At 48.4% G+C, this 15,154-nt stretch overlaps 1 protein-coding gene across 1 annotated transcript in view; it reads left to right on the top strand.

Annotated features, from left to right (window-relative positions):
• The first annotated feature begins 1,107 nt into the window (after positions 1-1,107).
• The window catches only part of IQSEC3 (IQ motif and Sec7 domain 3), a 25,880-nt gene continuing 11,833 nt past the window's right edge, over positions 1,108-15,154 (top strand). The window contains exons 1-2 of the mRNA XM_010296453.1: positions 1,108-2,195; positions 6,819-6,980. Coding sequence (XP_010294755.1) covers positions 1,108-2,195; positions 6,819-6,980 — 1,250 coding nt within the window. The remainder of the gene's footprint in view (positions 2,196-6,818; positions 6,981-15,154) is intronic.

Here is a 15,154-nt window from a genome sequence, read left to right as displayed (position 1 = left end):
ACAAATCCTAGACTACAGAAGAGAAATTACCATACATACTTGCTTTGTTGAAGCCTGTTGAGATGCCACTTAGCTGTGTGTGTATGTATTTACATGTGTGTTCGTTGTTACCAGCTCGGAAAGGAGTAAATCCTCCTTCTACTTGTTCTTAATATCTTGTCTCAACATCTAAAATCAGAATTTTTTACCTTTCAAAACTGAGTCTTTCTTTTCTTAGGTAGTTTTCATTTCACTGCTGGCTGACACCTGAAAACTTCAGATGTCAGAAAGGAAGACACTTTGGGATTCAGAGTGCTTTTTAAAAGACACTGAACAAACCCAGCCTTCACTAACTTCTATGGACGCTGACGTTTCTCAGTAGCTCCTATGATCAAGCCAGCATTTTCTGCATTTAAAAATTTACTTTTCTTTCCTTTTTCTGAATGGTTTCTCCTTTCTGTGAGAGTATTTCCTAAGGTGACTAAGGATGGGAGGAGTGTTAGTAACGCTCTGAGACAAGGAATGATGCTTGACATTACCAGAGCACTGCTCAACAGGAAGACACATTGCTGGAACACTGTATTTGCAGTGATGAGCTTGCCCTAAAGGCCATTAGAAGTGGGTCTGCAAGGGAATGGCACCACCAGGGTCCAGGTTGTATGGCTGACTAGATCTAAGGAAGAAATTTTTCACAATGAGAGTGGTGAAACACTGGCACAGGTTGCCCAGGGAGGTGGTAGATGCCCCATCCCTGGAAACATTCAAGGTCAGGTTGGATGAGGCTCTGAGCAACCTGATCAAGTTGAAGATGTCCCTGCTCATTGCAGGGGGGTTGGCCTAGATGACTTTTAAAGGTCCCTTCCAACCCAACTATTCTAGGATTCTATGACTCTATGATCATGTTACAGCTGTGAGGAAGCTCACAGTACTGATGCTTTACCCAGGCATGCCAAACGGCTTCTATTGAAATCAGGGGCACGGCACTGCAGGAAAAAGTTAATTCAGTGTTAGAAGTTCCTCTGACGGTCATTACAGTCATAATCAGTGTAGGAACTGGGGTAACAGAAAGCCATCAGAAGTCAATTAGTAAAAAATAACCTCTCCTGTCTGTATGTCTTTCAGATCGAAATGTTAGAGCACAAATACGGAGGTCACCTGGTATCTCGCAGGGCAGCCTGCACCATCCAGACTGCTTTCCGGCAGTACCAACTCAGCAAGAACTTTGAGAAGATCCGCAACTCACTGCTGGAGAGCCGCATGCCACGCCGCATCTCTCTGAGGAAAGTCCGGGTCCAGAACTCAGAGAGCTTCTCTGCTGAGAAAGCCCTGGTGGAGGGGTACAACTTTGTAGGCATCCCATTGGTGAGATCCCCATCTTTGCCAGCCACCATCAGTGGGGCACTGACCGAGCTGGAGGACTCCTTCACAGAACAAGTTCAGTCCCTCGCCAAATCTATTGATGATGCCCTCAGCACTTGGAGCCTGAAGACTATGTGCTCACTGCAAGATGGGGGCTCTTACCAGATAAGGGAGACCTTCAGTGCCAGCTCAATGCAGCCAAACCAAGACTTAGAAGCTGAGCTGCAGGACAAGGAGAAGGAGGAAGGGCTCCTGCCAGATACCCTACCCAAGAGCAGCAGCACTCTCATGATGGCTTTTCGAGATGTCACAGTCCAAATTGACAACCAGAACATCTCTGTCTCATCGTCTACCTCGGTGTCCATGGCAAACTGCCTCAGCAGCAATGCCCAAGCTGAGCTCTCTCAAGCTACCAAGGCTGAAGAAAGCCCAGTAGAAGGGGAGGGAGAAGCCAGTGAACCACCGGCTGTCCCAGAGAGCTTACCTGAGTCCGGAGCTCTCCAGAACAACCACACTTTCACTGAGGCGAATGTCAGTACTAATGGCACAGGAGACAGCAGTGCTGAGCCTGGGCAGATGGCAGTGCAGAAGCTCCAGTTTGATGCTAGCAATGAGACAGGGCAAAGCAAAGGCTCTGAGTCTGAGAATGCAGACAACTCAGAGCAGCTGAGCAGCAGCAGCACCTCCACTTCAGCCAAGTCAGCCTCTGAGGTGTCCTCGAAAGAAGCACTGCAGGCCATGATCCTCAGCCTCCCAAGATACCACTGCGAGAACCCAGCTAGCTGCAAGTCCCCCACACTTTCCACAGACACCATGAGGAAGCGCCTCTACCGCATTGGGCTGAACCTCTTTAATATGTAAGTGACTCTTCCTCTTCTGTGTTTCCCAACCTATTTCACCCCTCACAGGAATAGGTGATGGCAGGCTTTTGGTCTAGATGCATCTCCAGGGAAGTTCTTTCATAGTCAAGCATGACCATCTGGGTATGCAATACAGACCACAGGTTGGCTGCCCAGAAGCTTTTTTCCTAAAGCCCCCCAAGTGCTGTCCTGATCTTCTGCCCAGCAGAGGTAGGACCCCGGGAGTAGAGCCCATGCTGTCCTGAATTCTGAACTTGCACTGCCAGTTGCTGTCCATTTGGAATCTGCCAGCTGAGCCTGGGAGCTAGGCTCGTGCTCCACTCTTTTGCAAAGGAACAAGCGTAGCTGGGGATGTAAACCCAGCCCTGGTTGCTTAACATGGGGCATTTTCAAGTAAAGAGAGAGAGACAGAGGTAGAACTGAGCTTGGCTAGCCCAGTGTGAGTGCTCTGGCTGTCATTTTCTTTCTGGTATTTGGGTAGTTTTTCACCTGACAGACCAGGTTTAGTCATCTCAGTCTCTCACACATCTGAGTCTGATATCCTATGAAAAGGCTGTAGGTGTGAAAGCAAAAGCAGAGCAACCCAGAGATTACTGTCAGAAGAGGTTAACTCGAGGGGTCAGACTTATTCAATTTGGGTTGGCAGAAAGCAGCTGAGCTCCTATAAGGAGCTTTAGATTTGCTCGTTGCCTTTTGATGAGACTCTTCTCATCAAAGCAAGCCATGAGAAATACTGGATTTTGCTCCATCATCACACTCTCATATTATGTTGTCTTGGTTTCCATTTGAGTCCCCTGATGAAGATGCTGGGGATGTAATGCACACATACTAGAAGAATGTTTTGCCACACATTAGCATGGGCCTTTTGGTCAGACCAAGGACTAAAGATCACTCAGTCCTAGGCAGACGTTGCAGAGACAAGGGGGCAATGCGCAGGATTAATGTATGAGTAGTATGGAGGCTGTGGACTCCAGGAGGCAGGAACCTGGAAGAGAGGTTTTTAGGGCTGAGCTCAGAACACATCCAGAACTGAAGTGATGTTAGAGCAGACAGATTTGTGACTCTTACAGAACTGAGGAGGACATTTTGCTATCTCTGAGATCAAGTTGTGAACAGGTCGGTCCATGTGTATATATCAAAGTCAGGCTCTAGGCGTACACAGATTTGCCTGATGAACACAAGCAGGCTGGAAGGAGAGAAAGTAGGCACCAGACACAGGTGGGGGTTGATTATGATAGAGATCATTCCAGGTCCACACAGATGTTCTGGTGTCTGTGCTGGGAGAGGTATACTTCTGGAGGGGGACGTGGGGCTCACATCTCTGCTACTAAGTGTTTCGGTATTCTCAGCTGTGCTTGGCAGGAGTCCCTCCACCCAATGTGTTTTCCTTTGGTTCCTGCACAGTTGACATGAACACTAATGTGAAAATGCTTTTTCCCAGCCTCTCCTCCTCCCCCAATCTGCCTGGCACACATTCATGTGACAGATTAGCAGCACCAGGTCTGTTCTGGGGAAGCAGCTCTGCCATCCTGCTTCACTCAGTGACCTGGGTTCACTGCATCTTGGTCCCTGTGGGATAGAAGACTTACTGTGGACCTCTGAAACACAACTTCCTAGCCAGGCCTCCCCTCCTCCCTTGAAACTAGCTGCTGAAATAATGCGTCGTAACCTGTAAGGCTCAGTTTTCTTGACAAAACGTTGGAGGAGGGAGGGAACTGACCTGTTAGCTCTGGGGAGTGAAGCCTTTTTTTCATTCTCTGAGCAGGATCTAAGGGACACGTGGCTCCCCTTCTGACACTGTAGTGCACCTCCATCCAAGGGGCTGGGAAGGCCATTCATTTTTCTGCAGTTATTTGGTTGTCAGTTTCCCTGTCGATATCTAGCAAGGAGCCAGTTTACCATTGCAGGGTTTGCGATGTGGGCGCCAACCCACAGGGCATGGAGCTGAGGCCGTGCGTGCGTCTGTGCACATCCCTTTTGCTGGCCGCTCCCCCGGACCACGAGCTGAAAGCCTCCAGTTGCTAGCACCATCTGCCATAGCCTATCCGGCCCTGCGTTGCGTTTTCAGCAAGCAGCGCTCTGGCTCAGAGCAGGCCCCTGGGAGCACATCGATGCTGCGCTGCTGTGGCACTTTCCCCATCCTCACTCCACAGCGAGGGGGTGGAATCCCTGGAGCGGAGAGTGCTTCATTATGCAGTGCTGCTGTAATAACTCAGTGTGCGTGGGCAGCTGGCTGCGTGGGCGGAGGGAAAGCCAGCAGGATGTGAGGAATCCCGCAGCATTTGCTGGCTGTGCTTAACACCCCTGCAGCACTGAAGAAAATAGCAGGGACCAGGCTCTGGAGAGATGGAAGTGGAGGTGTCTTCTGCACATCTGGGTAAAAGCCACGTGCTGCAGTCCATGGGGTACACCTGCAGGTGTTCAGTGGCAGAGGTGCTGTATTGCTATCTGGATTTTGTGGGGAACAAATTGATGAAAGGCTGCTGTTAATGGAAGATTAGTGTGTGCATGTACATTTGAGTTATAGTCTAGGCAGTGCGGGAGAGCTGTCACAGCTGGAATGTTTTATCCTACATCCTCTTGCATTGCGTGTGCCACCTCTACTGAAATCTGCACATCCATGCAAGTGTGTGAGCTGCATTTTTCTGGCCACATTCAGCTCCCAGCTCCTCTGGAGTAAATCCAAATTAAGTCCAGTGGCTTTGGAATCATACCAGTGTAGCTGAGATCACCCTCTTGCCGTGAACACCATACTGTCCCTTGCCAAATACCTAAGTGTGCAGGTGGAGGTGAATTTTATGAATCTCTGCTGCTTAACTTGACTTTAGCCCTGCCCATATGACCTTTGCACTTAGCAGAGAGCTCTGCCTGTGCTTTTCAAAGGTGAACCAGGAGATCTGTGTGATAATACAGAAGACTTACTGTTGCTTTTCCCTGAAGAAGGCCTGGGTTTTTCAATATCAGATCTTGCAGCTCTCCTGTTCATAAATTTAATGGTCTGACTTGTTCTCCCAGCCACTCTTCCTGGGGATGCCACACTGCCTGGGGTATTTTTTTTGTGACATTACAGAGTAAGCAGAACTATTTCAAGCCCACCTATTTTTTGTATACCCGTGAGACCCCTGTAAGGACCCGGCCATTCTCCTGAATGCTGATCCCTTTAAAGCTAGACATATGTTGCTCACCCACATCCTTCACCACCTGACAGTGTCACAGTCTGTGCCTGTGCATATCATGCATTCACGTGCTCTGAGATCTTGTGCTATCCTTTCCTCACCCCAGGAAACTGCCTGAGCAAACTCGCTCCTTGAGCCTTGACAAAGATCCCTGAATTTGGGTTAATGATGGAAGTATGGCATCCTTTCATGGAGAAGCTGCCCTCTCGCCTCTCCACATTCACGAGCCCAGAGAGTCAAAGGAATGTGGAAGTCTGCCTGGCATTGCACTAATTCCTCTCAGCAGGAGTGCATCGTGGCAGACACTCTTCAGTGGGGCAGACTGAAATGCAGGAAGAAAACCTGCACAATACACACATACACACTCATTCCTGTCTGTACTGTGGGACAGGCACCACACCGGCTCACAGCCACTCCCAGGTTACATAGAATCACCCGTGCTTATAGGAGACATGAGGAGAAAGCCAAAATGTCCAGGCACACAGGCTCTGATGAGAGAAATCTGCATGTATGGGACATAGACACACACAGACATCTGCTTGTTGGGGCACATGCTACCCCCCAAGAGCTGTGTATGCGGGCGCAGACACTGGCACATTAACAAGCAGAAAATCACTCTCACAACCGGGCAGTCAGGCCCACTCAGCACCGGGCCTGTTCTCGGAGAGGCACCCGCAGCCACAGAGGGAGAAAACCCCTCTGCCTGGGAGCTGCAGGCAGCTCTCTCCCGGCTCTGACACGGCATTCTCCAGGTGCGTGCTCTCATCCACCCACGCACAGAGATTTCTGCCTGAGAGGGTAAATCAATACGGAAGGGAGGAACAACACAGCTGAGGGTGGGGGAAGTGGAGGAAGAGATAGGCAAATCTGAGCAAGGGTGGGATTTCTGTTTGGGCAGCCAGCACCGGGCTCAGGGGAGGAAGGTAGGAAGCATCAGGTGCCCAGCTCTCCACCCTGGTCCCTGGGGACAGCTCTCTCTGGGTTGCATTTGGAGCAGGTGAACGCACTGATATTTCCTGTGCTGTCTGTGTGGGGGACACAGTCTAATCATGTCCTCACAGGGACCCTGAACAGGACAAACTGGGGCAGGGAGGACGCAGGAGGCTTTGCCTCTGGAGCAGAGGGATGGCAGAAGAGTCACTGACGAGGCTGGTAGTGTGCAGCGGGATCCTTTGTAGCAGTGGGATCTCAAGGTGACAGCAGGTGCTACAGGTGACACGGCAGGTCTCATGGCATCTGTTTGTCCTCAGCAGCAACTGGGGGTGACTCCCCCAAGTCACTTTTCCCAGCCCTTGCTGGTCCCATCCCTCCCACAGACATGAACTCGTAGGTGCCCATGCATGTAACTGAGGGCTGCATTGCTGCAAGCCGTGAGGTGAGACAGAGGCAATAATGCCTCAGAAAGGTCATGGAAAATCACCATGTCTCTGTCCTTCCCTTTCAGAAACCCAGACAAAGGGATCCAGTTCCTGATCTCCCGAGGCTTCATCCCGGACACCCCCATTGGGGTGGCACACTTCCTGCTCCAGCGGAAGGGCCTCAGCCGCCAGATGATTGGGGAGTTCCTGGGCAACAGCAAGAAGCAGTTCAACAGGGACGTCCTGGAGTAAGTGTGGAAACCTCTTCCCCTCCTCCCTGCACTGTAAAGGAGTTGCCAACCCACTCTGCCCCAGCAAGCATCCTGTCCTCCATGCCCCTCCATGCCCCTCTGCAGGAACTTCACCATTCCCAGTCCCTATCTAGCACCTCTCAATGCATTTCCCAGCAATCTGTTTCCCCTTTTAATATCAGCAGCCCTTTCATTTCAGTCTCTCCTCAGAGGGCCTGTGATCATCTAGCAGGAGCTCAGCACTGTCTAGGTTGGTAGGACTGGTGATACTGGGAGGTCTTGTGGCTGGGAAATTCTGTGACTGGGGTCTCACCCCATCCAGATAAAGCACCTCTGATGCTTTCTAGGAAGTACCAAGAGAGGCAGAGGAAGAAAAATATCCGCTCCTTGCTGTGAGACCAGCAGGGAGCTGTGAATGCTGGCTCTACACCTGGTTCTCTTTCTGTCCAGTTTTGAGATGGGTGGCCTTTTTGGTTTGTCCAAGTGCACTACGAGGATAATAAGAGGGGAATTGGTCCTGTTTGTGGTAATGAAGAGGCCTGCATGAGGAAGCATGCTACTAATGGTTTATCATTACCACTGCAGTCACACAGCACAGACGAATATTGCCACTCTAAGAACTCTGATGGGCTGAGCTGTCCCTTTTCTGAACAAGATCTCAGGTTTCCTCCGTGCTTCTCTTCAGTGGCTTCCTCTGCTGGATGGTTCCCTTCAGTTCTCTCATCGTGACCCTCTCCTGGTCACACAAGCCATGCATCTCTCAGTCTACACCTCTGTCCTCTTTCAAGTCTTGCAATCTGGGCTGCAAAATCCTGTGAATACCTGAGACCTATACTATCTCAGTGCCTGCCTGTGGCTCTGCCTCCCATGTTGTAACCATTGCTAACTTGTCAGCCGCAGTGTTGCAGGAGCAGGGTCTGAAGTGTCAGGAAGAAAAGCAGCTTACCTGTTGTTCTGAGTGTTGTCCAAGATGTCAGGCTTTCTTGCAAAGATAGGCCTGGGGAACTGAGATGAGCCTTTGTTTCCTGCTTGGTCCTGTTCTACTTCAGATGAGGAAAAAGGAGAAAGCACATCTCTCTGTATGATGAAAAGGGGACATCAGAATCAGGGGACACCACCTCTCTGACCCTGAGAACTGCTACAGTGAAAGCTGGGCAAGTTTGCACCAGAGTGTGAATGTGAGGGCTGCCATGCAGGGTGATGTGATGTGTGTAGTCAGGGGGCAACAAGCTCATTCAGAGACCCATTTCAAGGGATGACCAGCACTCAACTGGGTCTTTCTTTTATTAGGCAGAAGCACACTTCTTAGTAAGAGCTGTGTTTCCATTAGGCAGCAAGTCCTTTGCACTAGATCTTGTGTAATATTCTCCCATTCTCCATAAAGTTCTCTATCTGCCTTGAATTTTGCAGTGGTTTCTCTTGAACCAAGCCAAACAGAACCCGTAAATCCAATATACACACCACTGCTACTCCAGGGAAAGACTGGAGGATGCCAGTTCAAGAGCCAAATTTGGTCCCAAATTTCAAAATTCATTCTTGCTGCGATTGCTGCTTATTGCTGCAGGTACCTGACCTTTGGTCCAGCTCTTTTTTTAATATACTGTATGGGTATTGATTTGGCCAGCAACGAGACATATGTTGTCTCCAGTTTCTTCATGCTGAGAGCTACAATTAAAAGTAATTGCCTCTTTTTCTCCAACAAGCAATGTGTGGGCTACTTCCCCTGACAGATACTCTGCTGAAGTCCAAACCTAGCCTCTGCATAGAGAAATATTGCAATAGCAACAGGCTGGCACTTCCTTGTAGTCCCAAATTTGGCATCATCCTTGCAAATGACTATGTTCTTCTGCCTCAAGTTTGACTACAAACTCTGTGTCAGCAGCTCTTGGGAACAGTCCCTATTGCAAAGCTTGGTGTCTGCCTCCCAGCCTCAATGCCCACGAGCTGCTATGTTGTGGTTGCTGGTCTTGTCTCTGCATGTTGCAGGAAGGCCATTAAAGCAGGTGGCCCTACTCCGTCATGCTCATTACTCTCAGTTTCCACTGCACCTCTCAGTGTAACACTCCAAATGTTCAATGGAAGAGTGACCCTGCCATCCTATTTACAGATGTAGAAAGCAAGGCTCAGACTGAGCTGTTGAGGCTGTGTGTATATGGACATAACTTGGACATGGTCTGCATGTACATGAACATATATCAAGCAACTGAGTCAGAATTTGGGGTTCAAACCTGTGTCTGATCTCTCCAGGCAACAGATGATGTTCTTGCACTATCAATCTATGCTGCCATCCCCTCTTCACAATAATTCCTGATACGTCTTCCTTAAAGGCAAAACCAAAAGTAAACATAAAATATACCAAAATGTTCTAAAACGTGGAGGAAAAACACACACATTCAGCTGGTTGTAGCTGTGCTGTTTGCAAGTACTTTCACTCTCTTCCTGTGTCAGTTCTGAGCTTGGGTACAGCAATGGTTGGTGGTCTTTGCAAGCAAATTTTCATCAACTGTTTGTGAGAGCTGGCTGGGCAATGACTGCGCATCTAGTGGTGACATGCATGGAAACAAGGCATTGGCAGGAGAAATTCTGGCCCAGGATTATCATCTTGGACATTTTTCCTGTCCATGCTGCAGGAAGAAGAGGGCTGGCAGTGTAGTATACTGTGCTGGCATTTCCAGTGCACTATAGCTCAAGGGCTAGTCACAACTTCTGAGCTGTTTCTGTGGGAGCAAGAAGCAGCTCAAAGACCTTTTGGCATTCTAGAACCATCTAAGACCTAGTCTGGTTCTCATTCCCCATCCAGCTCCAATCAAATTAGATAAGGAACACTGGCACAGGTTGTGAGAATGGACTCTGCAAGGGCTGTCTCATAGTCCCCATATCTACCCACACTTAGCAAGCCAATGTTAGGGTGCGTGGTATTCACTGGAGAGCATGCGGCAGACAGGATAGCTCCTGCAGTAGGTTCTGCACAATTTGCCCAATGCCTCAGTCATTTTTATGGCCCAAGTGAGCAGGAAAAGAACAGGCATTGCTGCTCCTGGCAAGCTCAAATGCCTAGGCAGGGTGGCCATGAGCAGGCAGTAGTTGTTGGACAGGCACTGACTAGCTGCAGTGAGCAAGCCTGTATGCAGGGGGAGTTGTCTCTGCTCTTGCACATCCCAGACCTGGCCCTCGAGCTGGCCCATCCTTGCCCTCCCGAAAGCAGTTTGAATTATTGATGCCACTTGCCGTGTTAGTTTAGCTTTTGCTCAATATGAAAACTTGTGTTAGAATTGTGTATTGTAAGCATTGTTTCTACTGCAGCCAGGTTGAATTAACCCAACTGCATGAATAAATAATAGGACAGCTTTTAAAACATTTGCAAAAGTGTCAGCCTCCCTTGTGCATTTGGAGGCAGGGCAGAGCTATCCAGGTTACAAACTCCAGACTCAGCTGTAAGTCCAGCCTGTCCTATACTCTGCAAACTTCTCTTGGCTTCCATTGGTGTTGAAGCTGTGCTGGCTGACAAGCAAGACAACCACTGCCTGTTCCTAGAGTCAGGCAACAGAGCTCAGGAGTGCACAGTGACATTTGGCACTGTGAAGATCATCCCTCTTTACAGCCCACCTAGTAAATGTAAAACTCCAGAGAAGTGCCATGCTGGTTGCAAAGAGGCTTGAGCACTTTGGTGTGCTATTTTGCCTTCCCACACCTGCATGCCCAGCACCTAAAAGCCCTGAAATTATATTCTCCCTTTCATCCTCCTACTCTGTCTCTCAACGTTTAACTTATTTTCTTGGAACCTAGAAAAGGTGTCTGGATAACTCACAAATAATCATACACACTAGGCAGAGGAACAAGGGAGAGAGGAGGGCATTTTCAACAGCATCTGACTATAATTGGCATACCTCCTTTGATAACACTGAACTGCTCAGGCCTGTCTGTTTAGAGAGATGCAGTATGTCATTTTCTCTTGCAGAAAAGGCTTCAATCTTTAAAAGTAGGATTTATCTCACCTATTGTTAGCCACCACCAAGTTTAGTGTCTTCTATTAATTTATGAATTCCTTTAGTCAATGGAGAGACACAGGTCCCTCAAGAGTGTTGTTTTTCTCAACATACTAGTTTAGGCTGGACATCTAGCTTTTAGGTATTTTATGTTACAGGGGATAAATCCCATCTGTAACTAATTTTGAGCATCCCACAGTAACAATCACTCACTGTGATCCAGCATCCCACAGTAAGATCCAGCCTCTTCTCCTGAGAATGTATTTCTACCACCTGCCCTGCAGCCATCTGGGAGGAGTCACAGGGCACCTACCCCAGGGTTTCAGTGTCTACTGGTCCAGGGAATACAGCTGTAGAGAGGTAGCCTGTGCCATTAAAGCACTGATCTGGTACTGAGCAGTCTTTGTCAAACCTACTTGGCAAGTACTGCAGAAAAATAATCTTGTTACTTTGAAAAAGTCAGGCCCAAGGCTTTAACACATATTTTAATATCAGACACATCATCATTCTTGCATTCTTTCTTCATTCCTTTCTTTTGTATTACATGCTCAGATGTATCGTTTATTTCTTTTTGTGCACTCTTCATTCTGAGTTTATTTGTTGCTTTTGTTCTTCATTCATACTTCCCTTCACTTTAGTTCATTCTTCCTCTCCACCTGTTTCTGACTCAGGAATTGCTTCCATTTATAGTTCATTCATGAACAAGATAATGTGAGTGATGCCATGAATGGAGTCAGCTGTGCTGCTGGTACCGGATGGTTTGTGTTCAGGTCGTGGGACTTAGAAGTGCAGAAGTGGCTGTCCTGGTGCATTTTCTGTCAGAGGAGAAAGGGGCAGGGATTCAAGCAGAAGAGACATCGTGCTGAGTTGGGGGCTGGTTGGTGTTAGACTCTAAGTTGCTGTTAGGCACACTCTCCCTGTGGGTGAGCAGCTCTCCTGTCTGTCAAGCATGTATTGTCTTCTTTTTCTCTTATGGGAAGGCAGGGGGAGAAAAGCTGCCTGTAGGAGTGTCAGTGCAGAGCTGGGAGCCCAGCAAAGAGGCTGACTCTCAAAGAAGTGATAGATTCCTCTTAGACTGGCAGAGTGAACTTGACAGGTTAGCCCAAACTAGCCTCCTTTCCCTTTCTCACGAGGACATTACAGAGGATCAATAGGGTACTGGCATCACAGGAGGGTTTGAGTAGCACAGTGCTGAAGCTTGTGCTGTGGAGCATAGCACATCATGATAATGATGTGATGGAAACAGGACAGAGGGAAGAACATGTTAGGCAGTTCAGACCTCCTGCTGCAAGCAGAGCTGAACCTGCCTAGATGCCCAGGGAAACAGTGGTTTCCCTGGTCCCTTGAGGGACAAGGGTTCCCAGTGTCCCTTGGAGGGGAAAGTGAAGTTTGGGCAGAACCCTCCCCTGCATGGCCTACGTGCCTGGAGTGGGAACAGCTCTCCACATTGCGGGGCAGCTCTGGTGCAAGGCATGGTACACTAGGCAATTTCTTGTGTAGGAAGGAGTGGGTTCCCAGGTGAGTAACCATGTGAGCTACCAACAACCCTGGAAGGGCAAGTAGGTGTGACTCAGACCCAGAAAAAAACAGGCAATACATGTAGTGCAGCATCACCCAGAAAGGGAAGATGGGTGTGGGAGATGGTCCTCATTATAGAGGCTACTCTCACACAAGCAAGGCATGGGGATTAGGATTGGGACACATGCACGTGCCCACTGGTACAAGGAATCAATGAGTCCTGCTCACTCTTCTTTCTGTGAGCCTCAGTTGACATGTGCAGGGCAGCCTGCTCCCAGGGAGCTGTGCTCTTCCTCTGTAGTCTACCCTAAGCCTCATTCATCTTCAGAAAGCTCATAGGGTTCAGGAAGCTGAGAAGAGGGATATTTTTGTTAGTATCTTTGTGCCTTGTGGTTTTAAACTTTCCACCTGGCTGCCTCCTGCCTTGCTCCCTCCCTGAGCGTGGGCTGCAGGTTCATTACAGACACTTTTAGTTGCAGCCTGCTGCATTGTCACCTGAGTGGAAAAGCTGGAAAATAGGTCATTACACTTGGGCGAGCAGATCCCAGCCCCACACGATACAGCTGCTTCCTGCCTTCACTGAACCCTTTCGCCACAAGGCTTTTTTTCTGTGCTTAGCCCTGTGCTAAATCCTCCCAGCTCTGATGCCACTGCATCCAGCCCCTTTTCCAGGGATCTATGCCCTGCAGCCTAGGGAGGCAGTACGGCCACCACAGAGGTAACAGCTGAGCAAAATGATCCAACTAGGAGCCTACCCTTTGGTTCTGTCACCTGGTGTGCAATTCTCTGCAGTTGTGAGGTGCCTGTCTGCTGAATGCCTCAGGACAGACGAAGTTCTCCATGTATACAGGTGGCACAAGAGCCCTCAAACTCCACCACCTTGTTTATGAGGTAGAGTGTCAGCACTTCAGCAACATGATCCGAACATCCAAAGTCCTGTCCCTGAAGGTACTGGGCTAAATGCACCTCTGGATACACTGTGAGCTCAATTCCTGTGGCTGGTTGCAAGTCTGTGGGGAGGAATGAGTTGAAACAGGAGGAGATTTAATAAGGTGTTTACTCTGCCCCTGCTTTGTTATCCTTCAGGCCTCCTGGTGGTCCTGGAATAGGCATCTCATAGGCATTCTGCTGTTTGTGGAAAAATGAACTCAGCACTGGTTTTGGCACATGCACATAAGCTGCTGGTTTATTCCTTGGATGCATCTGCTCTCAGCTCAACCTTTGTATCTCACATTGGCAAATCCAGTTCTTGGGAGAGACACCTCCCTCATGCATGCGGTTACACTGCCTTTTACATTGCAGCTCTGGAGGCTGAGGAGATCAATGTACTTTTTGCAGTATACTTGCCAAGATATCCTATGTCAGCTCCCAGGGTCTCTACCTTGGAAAGAAAAGACGTCCTTGCTCTGGTTTCACATAGAAAAGTTGCACTGCATTTCAGGGGAGCTCTGACATAGGCACTACAGTGCATTTGGAAAGTTAACAGGAGTCTGTACAGGAATCTGAGACCAAGCACAGCAGCAAAACCAGTAGCCACCTAGAAGAGGAGCAGGAACATGGCAGCCCTGTGGCACAGGGCTCTTTGAATGGACTTTGCTGTGTCAAATTTGCTCACAAGATATATCAGACAACTATGATCCACCATTCTTTCTGTCTATCTAGCAGCAGAAAATAGCAGCATACCTGATGGCTCCTCTCGAATCTATTCCTCAGGTCTTTGGCACAAGCTTTGTCAGATAAATCAAATGCAAGCTCAGGCTGACTTTGCTTGAGCCAAACTTTCTTCCTAACCTGTCGTTTCTGCCTGGTTCTGAAAGTTCTGTCAACTTTTCCCAGGAAGGAGGATGGGGGCACCCTTCTTTGGGCTGAGAGACAAAAGGAAAGGACTCCCAGGAGTTCATCTTAGAATTTACAGAGTAAACCTGCATCTGTCAGTCCATGAAAGAAACTCTTAAAGCAGAAACTAAGCATAACTCATGTAGCAATGCCTATTTGAGTTTGAAAAGGGTTATAAACTGGCTTGCCTTACTTGTCCTAGTAAAGGCTTGATGCTTTCTGTATCAAGGGCATTGACTTTATTTTTTGAGATTTGTGCACAAAGGGTTAAACATCTGTGTTAGAGCAGCCTGTGTGGAGGGGAAGGATTGATCAATGAGGGAGAGACTGAAAGATACATGATTTAATGCTGGTGGATTGGGATTACTAGGGTGACCTCAGCAGGTCTCACTGGTGTGTGTAAGGACTCTGCTTTCACATGTCTGGAAGCAGACAATAACAGCAAAATCATTGAGGTCAATGCTGAGAAATATCACGCATTGGAAAGGATTAAAAAATAATAACAAAAGTCCAGCTGCAGAGGTGGTTGCAGCTGTGAACACAATAACAACTAACTAGAGAAAAACTTTTCTTACTATCAAAGATAAATTCCAAGAAGCAGAATGCCTTGATGTCAGCCCAAGGGACATGTGAGTATAAGTATGAGAAAAATAAAAACAACAAAGGAAAGAGGCAATGGAGGAAGTTTTTGGTGTTGCCAGAAACCATTTGTGAGTGTTTCTGCAGTCCACCTCTTGGAGAGGAAAAAAAAGATTTTGTGTAAGTTTTCCTATGAGAGCAGCCCCATTAATTCTCTGCCCTTGCTCCTCATCAGTTGTTCCTACATTTTGA

This window comes from Phaethon lepturus, unplaced genomic scaffold (assembly GCF_000687285.1).
Source record: "Phaethon lepturus isolate BGI_N335 unplaced genomic scaffold, ASM68728v1 scaffold32091, whole genome shotgun sequence".
NCBI classification, from domain to species: domain Eukaryota; kingdom Metazoa; phylum Chordata; class Aves; order Phaethontiformes; family Phaethontidae; genus Phaethon; species Phaethon lepturus.
The sequence above is the reverse complement of the archived record's forward strand: the minus strand, read 5'-3'. Positions and strand labels throughout refer to the sequence as shown.